Source organism: Alligator mississippiensis, chromosome 12, assembly GCF_030867095.1.
Source record: "Alligator mississippiensis isolate rAllMis1 chromosome 12, rAllMis1, whole genome shotgun sequence".
NCBI lineage: Eukaryota > Metazoa > Chordata > Crocodylia > Alligatoridae > Alligator > Alligator mississippiensis.
Genome location: NC_081835.1, coordinates 5,193,686 through 5,207,859, shown reverse-complemented (window position 1 = coordinate 5,207,859; position 14,174 = coordinate 5,193,686). Strand labels below are relative to the sequence as shown.

General features: G+C 41.2%; 1 protein-coding gene across 2 annotated transcripts in view; it reads left to right on the top strand.

Moving 5' to 3' along the window:
• The window catches only part of SUCLG2 (succinate-CoA ligase GDP-forming subunit beta), a 162,286-nt gene extending 149,259 nt beyond the window's left edge, over nucleotides 1-13,027 (top strand). For both annotated transcript variants that reach the window (XM_006265758.3, XM_019499744.2), the window contains exons 10-11: nucleotides 415-535; nucleotides 11,538-13,027. In XM_006265758.3, the coding sequence (XP_006265820.3) occupies nucleotides 415-535; nucleotides 11,538-11,653 (237 nt within the window). In that variant the 3' untranslated portion in view covers nucleotides 11,654-13,027. The remainder of the gene's footprint in view (nucleotides 1-414; nucleotides 536-11,537) is intronic.
• The last annotated feature ends 1,147 nt before the right edge of the window (nucleotides 13,028-14,174 follow it).

Below are 14,174 nucleotides of genomic sequence, written 5' to 3'. Positions count from 1 at the left end.
TAAAGGATTTTCTTTCCTCTATTTATCAAGTCAGGACAAGTATATTACTTTTCTGTCTGTGGTACTTCTAATAGAGCATGTGTGCACACTTTCATTAAGAATCCACATGTTAAATTTCATTGCTAAGGAAATTCAGATGAATTGTTTGCTGCAGAATACAGGCACTGCCTGAGAGTGAGTGAGTGACCATGCATGCACATGCATATGTGTCTGTAAAATTCACACACACAGAAAGTAGTCTCTTAAAATATATCCTATCCCACGATGGTACTTAAATATCTGAATGATATTGACTTTGGTACATGGTTTGTAAACTATTATAAAATTAAATTGTGTACTCCGTGTTGGCCTTTGTACCACTGGTTTGGGAAGTAGCACCCCAAAAAGTGACTATTTCTGGTTTTCTTTTTGTAGGTTGAAGCAATACTCGTCAACATTTTTGGTGGGATAGTGAACTGCGCTATTATCGCCAACGGCATTACCAAAGCATGCAGAGAGCTGGAACTGAAGGTGCCTCTGGTGGTCAGACTGGAAGGTGAGTAGTAAAGGTTTGGGGCCATGGTATGCTCTCAGTTAAATGGTGCCCTGCTTTTGCTTTCTTTCCTCTCTCGGCTTCATAGGAAGGATGCACAAACTAGTTTAGATGAACTGGGAATAGACCCCACTCCTCACCCACAGCATGACCTGAAGTTAAACTGATGGTCTCATCCTCCAATCCTTATTCAGGCAAAACTCTTCAATGAAGGCTGCAGCCTTTCTAAAGCCTCACCCAAGCCAGAGCACCTTTGGTTTCAGAGAGAGATGGCTTTGGTTGCTCCTGCACTTGGTCCCATAAAAATGCATATCAGCTGATCTTTGGAAAATGCCACTAAGCTTTTCTCTATTCCTAGGTGCTTGTGGTAGGAAAGAAAGGGTTGCTTTCTTTCCTAAAAAAAAGGGAAGGGTCCTGCGTCCACTGCCGTGGGTTTCCTGCTAAACAAATGGAAGGAAGAAGCCTTTTCTTTTTGGCATTGTGAGGAAAAACTATGTTGGTTTCCTACACCCTTTTTCAAATCAACGTAATATTCATATATCCATCACCTTTCTCAGCGGAGAAGCACGTTTGGAAAGAGTTAGCAGCAAGTGTTTTTAAAGACATTTCCCTAAGTAACATCAATATCCATGCTATAGTGATATTTTTTTGTCAGCAAGAACATTAATTTACCTCAACACAGTTACAGCAACATATAAAAACATGAGAGGCAAGATTACTCTTTTAAGCATCCTACTAAATTCTTCTCTGCCTGTGTCTCTTTGATAGATCAAAGAATGCAAATCGCTTTCCTGTAAGAATATTACCGAGCTTGGTAATTCACAAATTTACGGTGTAAACTGGTTCATATTGTGTACCAACCGTATGGCGTTACAAGGGTGTAGCCATCCTCAGTCATTTAACTGTGCTACAAATGAACTTTATTACCGTGTTATAGCAAGTTTTAGGGTGTTTTGCAATGATCTGTAGTTTATTCTGTTTGATGAAATTGTTTTTTCTATTTTAATGCCTCGTATCGACTCTAAAGCTACTTCTCTTTATTTGCCTCTGTGGCAGTTGCTGGTGCTGACTGCCAGGCTTTGAGTGCTTGGGAGAGAGAGCAGTTTTGGGGAAAGGGGATGGCCAGCTCTGGAATTGGTCTGCCACGTTATGAACCTTTGGCCTTCAGGATATGAAAAATGCCCTACTTCTGGATTCTGCTTGGAGAGAGGTGATGATGGAGGGTGTCTCCAATTAAGTCAGCAGTTGCCAGTAGTCCTGGTATAGTTGTACTTGAGGTTTGTTCCCCTGTAAACAGAACAGCCTGAGACTGGAGTAGACTTTTACATGGGGGCAGAGGACAAGACAAGGAGTGATGGTCTGAAATTGCAGCAAGGGCAATTCTGGGTTCAATATTAGGAAGCACTTTCTTACCATGAGGGCGGTTAAGTATGGAGCAGGCAACCTAGAGAGGCTTTGGAATATCCGTCCGTGAACGCTTCTAAGAGCCAGTTAGACAGACGCTTGACTGGGATGCTTTATCGATTCATAGACATTTGGGCTGGAAGGGACCTCGGAAGATTATCGAGTCCAGCCCCCTGCCCAAGGGGCACAAAGTCAGCCGGGATCATAGTCAGTCCTTGAACAGGAGGTTGGACTAGAAGTGACATCCGGAGGTCCCTTCCAGCTCTGCTGTGCTATGATTCTGCCCGGTTAGTCTCTAAGGTGCCACTTTGCTATACCTTCTGCATGATTCTGTGACAAATATATTTCTTCTCTGGCCATTGGCATTGTCCACCACAGAGTGGCTGAAGTTACTCCTGGTCCTGAAAAAGGCAAGGAGGGAGATGGGGAAGGGAAGCATTTCATAAATATTTCTTCAAAAATTTTCCACCCCAAAAAATAAACTTGGGAATGTCAGCCAGCTGTAGCAGGAGGTGCTGCAGCCTCAGCACGGCAGAGCAGGTGCATCATCTCTCAGGATCTTTGTGGGGAAAGAGTCCTCCCTTCGGCCTCCCCTGGCTATTCAGGCTGGGTATGGAGGTGTGCCCCAAAATGTGCACCAAGAGCCAGACAGTGCATTTCTAACCAGCCGACCTCATCGCTTTCGCCTTGCACCAAGCAAGTGTGAAAAGGTTCAATGGTGAAAAAGCACCATCTGTTCTCATTAAAGGAAGTAGCTTCCTCTTCCCAAAATGTAAGTGCTACGATACAGGGTTTCTAGGGCTTCCCTCTTAATGAGGCATGTCAGCCTCATGGAGCTCTTTGTCTCAGCGATGTAGCTAAATTTCCACATTCCCTGCACCACTGTGACTTGCAAACCTAGTGGATGTAACATAACGGAGGCTGCAGTGTGTGGCATACCATTGCTCTGTCCTGTATAGTTTCTTATACTGTGCTTTCCACCAGAGTATCAATATCTTCCAGCAGTGCGTGTGCAACAGGAACATCTGTCAAAACCATGTCTTCTAGCAAGTAGTGGGGGGCAGGATTGCAGAGTGTCAAACCAAGCCACTTGGGCTTTCACTGCATGCTGAAACTTTGTCCAGCCACCTAAGGAAGAGCAAACTAACAAAATAATTTAGGACTGGTGAATCGGAGAGTAAGTTGGGAGAAGATCAATTCTAGGAAAACCTCGGTGCCTGATTGTCATTCTTCATTCAAGTCTTGGTATCAGTTTGGCTCTCTGATATGAGAGCACCATCAATTTTCTTCGCTTAGGATCCGTTGCTGCCTTGATTATGAATTGAAGAATTTTTGTAGCGTTTGAAAGGAGGTATTTCACAGGTGGTCGTTGCCTTAAAATCCATCCTGAGAGCACAAAGAAAAGTCATCTCATCTGCTGGGGATTCAGGGAATTTGTAATTCCTCTATTCCATGAACCTGTGTCTTGAGATGATTTTCACTGCCTTTTTCCTGCCTGCACTGGAGGAAACTGCCAAGGCAAAATCAGCCCTTCGGGTAAGCTTAAAGCAGGCATGGGTACTACACTCCAGAACTGGCGCAACACTGAGTACTCTGACTTTCTCCCCCTCTCATCACCATGCAGAGCACTGTGTTGCTCCTGCATTGAAGGGACTCTCCTAAGTGCCTGTGAAACTCCTTTATATAGTTTCTGTCTGCTCCCAAAGTGAACCCTTTAAGACCAGGTCAGACTCGGCCCAGTTGCGTCTAGAACCTGCGTCTTGAAGAGTTCTATGCATGGCTCAGTCCACAGGCCTTTCTTGAGCTAAGGACAGATTGACAGCAGTTCCCTGCCCTCCCCTTCCTGTGCATTATTGGTTTTTAAGATTTATGTAACGTTTGTGTGTTGACCAGTGTGTTGGGAAGTTGGAACTGCTGCTATTTCTTTAGGGGAGGGTGCCCAATATAATACCGTAGTTCTACTTGGCATGATATTTCGCTCAAGCACAGCCTTTAATCCCTTCTGTTTCCTAGTTTTACTACTTGAAACCCACCAAACAAAGCCCCTGTGATGATTGCAGCCTTCAGACATTGTGCTTAGACAGTGATTGCATGACTCTCCCCTTCCTCTACTTCGTTAATCCTTCAGCTGAGCTAGACTGACTTCGTTTTTTAAATCTTCCTCCAGAAGTCTATTCCTCCAGCCCCTTAATCATCTGTATAGCTCTTCTTTGAACTTCCACTGGTTTATCTGAGCCCAAAATGATTTTAAATTAATAACAAACATTATAAGCGCAGTAAAGGCCACCTGAGCATTTTAAACCATTACCGGTCCTCTTTCACATTTCCTAAGAAGAGAGACCGGCACTGGTGGTTTTTTGTACTCTGTTTCATACGTTTTCCCAACAGAAGCCTCGTGATTATTCCCATAAATCTAACAGATTTGTGGCCTACGCTTTGAGGACCCACATGCAATGTATTACAAATGTCTTGATGAATAAAGTTTTAATCAGTCAAATCTGTCTTGATTTAGCAGGATTTTGTGGACAAATCTTTGTTCTCAGCTGTATAATAATTACAAGCTGTTTTACCAGTGGATAAAGAAAGGATTACTCTCCTCTTTGAAAATGGTAACTTTATAATTACATGTATTTACTTGCCTTATCAGAAAAGAATTCACCAGCTGAGATGCGGGATTATTTTTTTGTTTAAAAGGCTCATGGGTGACTGGAGAAAACGACATATTCTGGTGTTTTATCTTTTGCAGGCATAGAGGCCTTGCTTCTGTTGGGAACTTGCAGTAGTTGTACTGGGTTTTTTTCCCCTCTTATTTTTTCCCCTTTTAATATTACAGTCTATTTCAACAGCGTTCTGCATGAGCTAACTGGAAATGTTGGTGTAAAGCCAACATTTGTCTCATTTGTGTGGCCAAAAACATTGAGGGTTGGGGTTTTTTGTTTTGTTTTGTTTTTTTGTGGGGGAAAGGCGGGTTGTCTTTAAAGGATTTAACTCTCTCAAATAAAATGGACTTTTCTTCTGTGACTTTCTGGTTCAAAATCTGTAGCATACCACCTCTTCCCCTCAACAAATTAACCTCTTGCAAATGCGTCTATAAGACAAGAGCAGAAGAGGAAAACTCTGCCCTTGTAGGAGGCCCGTGCTCAAATGCAGTTAGGACCACATTTTCAAAACTGCCTCTTAAATGTCCATATCTAAAGTCACCCATCCAGATTCCTAACTGTGCCCTTAGTGGCTTTAGCATTTTTGCATGATCGGAGTTTCAGATTTTCACGGTCAAAAAAACTTTTAACATACTAGTTGAGTGTTTGGCCAGTTCACATATCTGAATACCACCCTTTGTTCCATTTTTGAGCACCAACTATGTTCTCATTATAGAACTATGCACCCCCAAAAAAACACCCCCCTCACAGAACACCTAAAATGATATGGCTAACAAGGATACACTGCATTACATACATAAATTTAGGAGAGCCCTAATACAAGCTCCGTTCAGATGTCCTGGTTTTGAAAATTTGGTCTACATCCCAACATTGATTTTCATCCCACTTATGGGATGAGAAGGAAGAAACAGAAAAAGCTATGGGGAAAATGAGAGTAGAAAATAGAGAAAAGAGTACATGCAATAGAAGTTAAAAGGTCTCTAAACACTAAAGTCATGGAGTAGGATCTCTTGTTGGCCATATTGGCAAAGTCTACCAAATACAAACAGCGTTCCTCTGGCAATAACTTTCATCTTAATTTAGTGTTGACTGGTAATTTAGTGAAAGGTTTTGTCTTCTATTCCCAAAGACCAGAGTCTTTCAGATCTTCAAGATCATTGATTACTGACTCATTAATTGTTTGTGAACTAATGGAAAGGAAATGCCCTGGATTTGTGCTAGCTAGCAGAGGCTCTGGCCCTTTATTATTTTAATTGCACATAGATCGTTGAGGGTGAAATATTGCTGATATAATACATGGTCGGAGTGGCTGGGCCATGATTCATGAGTCTTTGAAAGACAAAATCTGATTGGTGAAGTATTTCATCATGCTGCTACAACCAAATGTCCATTACAGAAGGATGCAATATTTTTCATACGATTTCTCTTGCTCTCATGCACACAATTGTGCACGTTTTTTTCCTTTTCAAGCCTTACTTTCATCAAAGTGCTCAAAAGGTCTGCTAAAGTTTTGAATCCTTCCTGACCCTAACCTCTCAAAATGGCAGCACATTCTGTTCCTTGTGTGTTTTTTTTGGCCTTATAGTTGTTAATGTTAATAAAATTGCTGGGTTTTTTTCATTCAACCATATAATGCTCCTACATTCCGCAGTTGTTACTGCTACAGTTTTAACAGTGTATACTGATTTCTTTTTTACATATTACTAAAAATGCAGCCGTAAAACATGTTTAAATAAAATAATTATATGCAGGTTTTTTGAGTTAGCATTACTTAAATAAATTGACTCATTAGTGGTAATGAAGATGGCAAGACAGTAGAAGAGAGAATGTGAGAAGTGACATGGCACGCGCAACAGACCTTCCAGGTGCAGGATTCAAAGGGAGATATATGCAATTGTGTGGAATTAACCTGAAAAGATGTGCTGGTCAAAATGCACCTAGCTGGTTGATGTGTAGAGTATTTGGGGGGGGGGGCAGTTTGAGAAGGATAAAGAGGAAGATTCATTTCCCTCCCTCCAAGAAGGCACTGTTTTATACCAGCCCACAAAACCATGCATTTTCACGGCAGCTGTCTTGATTACAGTGGAAGTGAAGGGCAGGTTATTTTGCTAGCCTGTGTATGGAAGTCTGTTTACAGTTCTCTGACACCATCCAGTGGCAGGAGGTTAATGTTAAACTGCTTCAACGGAGGGTTGGGGGTTTTTTGTTTTTGCTTTAGCTCCTAGCATAAAAGCTGTTTTACACAGGTTTTCATCCTGTTTCCAGTGCTTTCTGATGCTTCAAGTTTTAAAATCTTCCTATGTTTCTGGACTGAGGGATTTGATTCCAGTTCTGTACTTTATCCATCTGCCTAAAACACATCTACTGTTGCTTAGATAACGAAGCAAACTGATTTTCTATAACTCTCCAGTTCCATGTCCCGAGCACGTGGCTGTTTTGTACTTCATACCAAAATGTGGCACTCTGCTTTTCTAATTGCAAGGCTTTTTCATTTTTCTATTTCCATCGTTTTGCACAAACCCTTCCTCTTTCCTTTTTTTGGCAGCTTACGCTTTATATTGATTATGTTAATATACCTCAGTCAAGTTGCGTATGGAGCAATCAGTGTGCTGTGGCATAGATCTAGTGTATTGCTCTTTTTCTGACCTATCAGTAAATTAATATCAGCCATTTATTGGGCACATCTACACATGCATTTAAGCGCAACTAAATTTAGCATTAAGCAATTTTTGGCAGGTGTCTACATGTACAGGGACTTGGGACTAAACTTAGTGCCAAGTCCCTGCAGCCCTGCCATGTGCCTCTAGTCACTGGGCAGTGCTGTCCCAAAGTTAGTGCCGCGTCGCATCTACATGTGCAGTAATGCACTTTAACTAATTAAATTTGATACCGTATGAAATTCAGGCATGATTAGCCTCATTTCAACATTTTTAAGATGCATTAAGGGCATGAATGTGTAGACGCACACCTGTAATGTGCATTAAATTAAGCTAATGCACATTAATGCGTTTTGTATAGATGCACCCACTGAAGAGCAAAAGTCAGTTTTAAATACTTGGTTACTGCAAGCAGGGAAAAAAAAAAAGATCTGTTTAGGAAAATTGCCTGCAGGACTTCTCTAAGTGTTACAATATATCCAAGGCCTCTTTCTGTCAGAGATTTCAGTCACTGCTATGTTAACTTTCCATACAAGCTACCAGCATCCTTTCAGTGTGCTGCTTCCATGCATGTGGATGGAGAGCATGGACTCTTCTGCCAAGGCCTTTAAAACCAGGTACCTTGCTCGTCTTACAGCCAGCTGCCTCTTCAGTCACAGAAGTAACCAGACCTGCTGCTACAGAGATGCCTTTGGTCTCTCTTAATGCAACAGGAGTGAACCCTGGGTGACAACGGGTAGTCCCATCCGGCAGGATAGAGCTGTCATCCATTGCCATGTACCGTATAGTTTTAGATGGTTTTGTTAAAAGTACCAGGTTGCCTTTAAAATCCTGGGCATTTTGGAAAGTTGTATGAATCCTGAGCCTGCTTACTGCATGATTAATAATTAAGAGTATAATTAGAGTATAACTGCAAATATAATTAAATTTCAGTTTGGTAGGCCTAGGAATTAAGAAGTAATTAAACATTTTGACATGGCAAATGAACGAAGAATTTGATGCAGGGGAGGGGGTAGTGTCTACTTTTTAAAAGGAGCAGTTCAACAGGTCTTTTGCTGCTGAATAAGCTAATATTATAAAAGACTTTGGCTGGCTGGCTGTCCATAATACTTTATTCGCACTCTGATTGGTGGTCTGAAACAACCAATCAGAGTGCTCCAAGAGCATTCTGGACAGGACCCAAAGGGGGTTGTGGGAGCGGGCCTGGCCCCAAAGCGGTGTGGGGACGGCTGGACACCCCCCCCCCCCCCACTTCCGTCATTCTTGACGGGCAATTTGCTAGTAATAATAATAACGGCCCTGAAGTGTGAACTCCACCTACCACAGAAAATACCCGATTAGAGACACTCATGTAACGCATAGCGCATCGGCCTTCAGGAGCGTTGCTTAACTTAAAGACATCCACACTTTTCACTGCAGCTTTATTTTCCGCAGGGGAAGGCTACTCCTCCTGTTATTTTGGAGGAGTCAGGACCTTCACCATTCACTTTCCTTATTATAACGATGTCCCTAGAAAAGAATCTTGTGCTGAGATTTAGGAGAAGGAAGCCAGTAAAGGAGAAACTTGGTGAGAAAAAAGTGTATTTGGAATCCTACAAAATTGTTTAAGCATTTTAGTACAACTACAATATCCAGGTAATTTAATTTGGAAGTAAAAAAATCCAACGTTCTTTAAGAAACTGTCTTTTTTCTTGGCACAGCCTGAATTACAATTTATCTTTGTATTCTGCAGCAGTGTCCTGGCATGTTCATGGGTGGTATGAAATAGCCTTCAAAATGACTAGCATCCTTGCACTCTCATTTAGGATTAGTGCTGATGAAAGGGCTGAAGCTGCATAGATTATTAAATATTGAGATGATGTTCATTATGTTCTAATGGCAAAGGGGAGAAAGTAAAGTCAAAATAGCGTTTGCCTTTCATCAGGTGGCTTTCGTGCTGTGTTCATAAGAATAGTTCATTTAAATGTGCAAAACAGAAAAGGGTCAAAGAGCCAAAGTGTCTCTTGAAAGAAAGAGTTTGTTTTGCAGAGGTGTTACTAAATGAAACATGGGTCTGGACCTGCATTTGTTTCGTTCAGTTTCTCACTGTGCTTTTCGCCGGAGCTCAGGCGGGTGACTCAGACGGGAGGTTCTTGCGACCTGAGAAAACGATAACGTGCTTGCAGGCTGCGGGAAAGAATGGAGGGTGGACGGGAGAGTGTAGAGAAAGCAGCATCAAAGAAACCTGTCTTAATTGGAAGGGATATGAGAGAGAGTTGGAGAGGGAGGGACCTGAGAGTCAGTCACCGAACAAAAGGAAGAGAGGAGGCAAGAGAAGTGGGGAAGGGAGTCAAGGTGAGGAGTACAGTATAGCAACTAATACATAGAATGCATAAATATGTAGATAATTATACATAGCTCATATAAACTTACCTCAGAAGTGAATTATTGGAAAACTTTCAGTATTCCTCAACTTTTTAACCAAACGAACGATACAGCTGGCAAAGAGTGATAAGTTACTAATTTCTGTGGCCTGAAAGTTGCATTGATGACTGTTGGAAGAGGCCGGTAAGTGCTGTTGAACCGGCTTTCCACGGTTCATAGTGAGAGACTTTACTGGCTGCTGGAACCGGGAAAATATGGAGGTTTTCAGGTTAAAATCAATGTTGTCACTCTTAAACACAGTTTGGGGAAAGGATTACTTTAGGATTTTGTACCTGGCAAAATCAACGTAGTTCTTTGCTTTTCTGCTTAGTTGATTTAATTCATGCACCTGTTTGACAAGTGTTGGAAATGGAGTTCAGGTTTGCCCCACTCGCAAAGGGTGCAGGAGATGCTTTTAAGAGACAGCTCCTCAGTCCCTGAAGGAGAGGGAACCCATCGCTTTGATCCCTAGCGACTAAAGCCCTGGACGTGCGCCTGAGGTTACTACAACTCGAGGACGTCAAGGGTGAGGAGGTAGCCAGTGGGACAGGGTGCAGCATTAGAGGACACCAAGAAATCAAGGGCTAGGTTTAAATCTATTTAACCTGTAGGCCTAGATTATGCCTGGGGTCTCTGTAGCTGTAGCATATGAGCATCTCTGATATATGAGCCAGCTCAGAGTTTGACCCATTGTCAAACCAGGCTTTCAACTTCTTGCTTCACACATTTCTGCAGCGGGCCGTTCTGACCCAATGTTGCTCTCTGTATCTTGAACAGAATGGTAAAAATGCGAACCTGAACAAAAGAATGGGCTAGCTGCTCTAGTTCACACATTTCTTAATATAGTTGTGGAGCTTCGGCTACTTCAAAGCATCTTTTAGGTTTTATTTGCTTCCCTTGCCCTTGCCCTTGCCCTTGTTCAGTAGGAACTCGACCAACTTTTTCTTGTGTATCATAAAACGAATCGCGCTTCTTACCGAGTGAAACGGACGGTGTTTTCAGTTTGGTGTTTCCGGGAGATGCCAAATATCTTGCCTCAGACCAGGTAAGAGACTTCAGGGAACAGGCTACGTTCATGCAATCGCTGTGCCAGAACATTTCAAAGGGCTCGGCCCTCTGTCGTATTAAAAAACAAAGAGCTGTGGGATATGAGTGACAATCAGTCATCTCTTCTAATTAATCTGCTCTCATTTAGCTATGCACTTGCTTTTTATAGGAATTAGACAGTGTGAAACACACACTTCCCTGAAATGTCTCTTTTAATTTATAGCCTTTTTCATGACTGAGAGTGTGTGCTCTTTCAGCCAACCTTGAACGGGGGCTCCAAATGCAGTACTCTCCTTTGAGCAGAGGTACGGAAACACGTTCACGGCTGAGGGACAGGCAATATTTGTGCTTCTCACCTGCGTCAGCTCTGTTTGAGTCAACATAGGTGAACATTAGTTATCGTTACTTGTTGTGATTAATTGTAATATCGCCATCTTGTGTACATTTCTTTTAATATTCAAAGCATTTGATGAACGTAAAAGACCCGAGGCATGGCGTGCTGACAAAGTTGGCGATGTCAAGTTTCAATTGACATTAATAGTCACCTTACTTTTTGATGTCAGTGGTCTTCTTTCCACTGACCTCCCTGGACAGCAGATTGCTGCCCTGGTCCTCACAATATTTCTGCAGTGTAATTAGGTATTATTCGAGGGAAACATCAGAGCCAGGATTGGATTTTTAGGTGTTCTTGCCTTCTGCCCCCCCAGCACGGTCTGCTAATTAAAAGTGAAATGCTGTCTGTCTGGTACGAATCATTCAGCACATCGACAGAGGCTTAACAGAAGATGTTTGTAACATTTATTCTGTAGCTAACCCCTCCATTTTCTGTCTTAGGCACGAACGTTCATGAAGCCCAGCGCATTTTGAAAGAGAGTGGGCTACCCATCACTTCTGCGAGCGACCTGGAGGATGCAGCAAAGAAGGCCGTAGCTTGTGTAGCAAAAAAATAACTCCTTAAACGTATTTGCCTGCCAAGAGCCTGTGATTTACAGTGGTGACATTCCCATTATTGTTTCAGAGAGAATTCTTAGGCGGTGTCTTTGTTTCGTATTGCTAGATTTAATTTGACATATGTGACATGCGCAGTCCAGAATGAGGATTTCCGTATTTTGAAATATTTTATTCAAACAAGTAAGTCCTTGATGAGCATTCAAATTGAGAATGATAATAAATAATTAACATTTAATTTCGCAGAGTTTTTCAAAATAGTGTAGCTGATGGGCTGGTGATCAGCTGTAACAGTCCGTTACTATCATGGTCGATGTGGCTGTTCCCAAATGCAAAAAATAAAGGTTGCATTTTTTTTTATTTTTTTTTTTAGGACAACATTTTAGTTTATTTTTAATATCTTGAAAGGTCAGCAAACTAAACCCTAATAGCTGATTAATGTATTTTTATGAATATCAAAAATCCTATGCGAGTTCACAATCTATATTTTTTATTGAAATATTGAAGTGGATTTGTTTTATTCCTTAGAAAAATGGTGCATGTATCGCACACCATGCCTTAAGACGATGTCTGTTTTCAGATGCAAAAAATATACCTCACGTTACAAAGAGAAGTTGAGTTATATTCACCTGTGGTAGAGAAAGGACTTTCCATTCTTATACTGTACGTGTTAACAAATGAGTTTTTAGCTATGGAGAAGGAAATGGAGTACTTCAAAGTGTAGGTGTGCCATACAAAATCTATCTGCCAAGAAGTAATGGCTGCTAACTTTTTCAAAATAAACGCATTGCGAAAGGCAGTGCCAGTCTGAGTCTTCAGCTAAGGGTGTAAAATCAGCTGCAGCACGCGGAAGACGTTGTCAAAATAGTCCTCTAATTTCAGCGCAAGAATTTTGATTTGCTCTGAATTAATATGAAGCACTTTTCAAGTTTGGTTTTTACAAACATTTGAATGCTCACGTTTTAGTAACTCAGATATTTAAAAGAAGCAAATGGTAGATCTCAGTGCTTGAATATCCACTAAAATCTGTTTTGATTGTATATTCATTTGTAACATTCACAGTTCAAGCTGTTGGTTTTTTAAGCAAATCATTCATTCAGGGGACAGAAAATAATACCAGTGACTTGCATAAATAACCAACACAATGCAAATCTTAGACCAGGAATTATTTGCTGAAATTCATGAATGATTTTGAATAATGAACAAATGAGAACATGTCATGATCTGTTCCCAAATAATTTGTCTGGGTCAAATTTGCCTAATCAATTATTCAAAGTGAATTATGTGCTCAAATGTAGTCAATACTGTATTTTATTTGGGGGAAAATGTAATTTAATTTCTTGTTGACATTTCCATTAAAACAGTTACAAATGAAATCTTTGTACTAATCTCTCATATGCTCACATGCATGTGTATATGCGGACACATGCATATGTAGAGACATGCACACTTTGTGGTTAGATTGGCATCAGAAGTTGCTGCAATCTCTCCTTTTTCTCAACCTGTTATCCACGATAAAAGCATATGGTCATTAGAGAGATACCAATATGAAATATTGTGCATGTAAGAAAATTACTCACTGATTGAAAGAGAGTGAAGAACAGTCCATTTTAATGAGGGTGTGATGAACTGCTGTACAGTGAGATTCATTAAAAAAAGAAATGTTAACTTTGGACAATAAAAACACCTCACCATGCCACTATAGTCTAAGTATGGGAGAATAGAAGCATTTCTATGGAGGAACCAATAACATGATATGGTAAAGATTTTTTTAAGATTACTCTGTATCTAATATATGGTATCAAAGTCAGTAATTATATGTGTACATGCAGGTTAATCAGCTGATTATCTACCTCTGCCCGCCTTCAGCTGCATGATCAAAAACATGCAAAAAACAGTCCAGTTCATGGCATAATTCAGATCTCCCTCTTGTGCAGTTTTAAGCCAGATCAAAAAAGGGTATTGAGGTACCATTCTGGGGACCTAAATCCTCAGTGAGTTCAGTGGGGATTAAAAGCTTTAAAGCCCTTTTTTAATCTGGGTTTTTGGGATTTGACCCTAGGGGGCAAAAACTCCCACTGAAATACATAGATTCAGGATGAGCAAAACGTGTTTTTGACAAATTTACCAAAAAAAAATAAATCCCAGTTTAATTGCCAAGGGGTCATGGCCTAACACAATTTCATGTATGCTTTAGGCTCCAGTTTATAGTTCCCAGATCAAGAGGCATTTTTACTGCCCCAAAACACCCGAGGACCGCTGAGTGGCCAGGCTGCCACTAGAGCATATTTAGAGGCCTAGTTAAGTGTGATCTGTGCACTCCATTGGAAGCTGAGCAGTTGTTTTGTTCCATAAAAGTCACTACAAGTGCCACTTCAACAGCTTCTTATTGCAAATGTTCCCCAAATCAGGTTTCAAGCATTGTGCAGTGCTCAGCCAGTCTGGAAAAAGCCAGCTGAGAGCATGTACAAGCCAATGTGTATGTAAAGCAAGCCGTGGTAAGTCACGCTCAGTCTTTTCTGT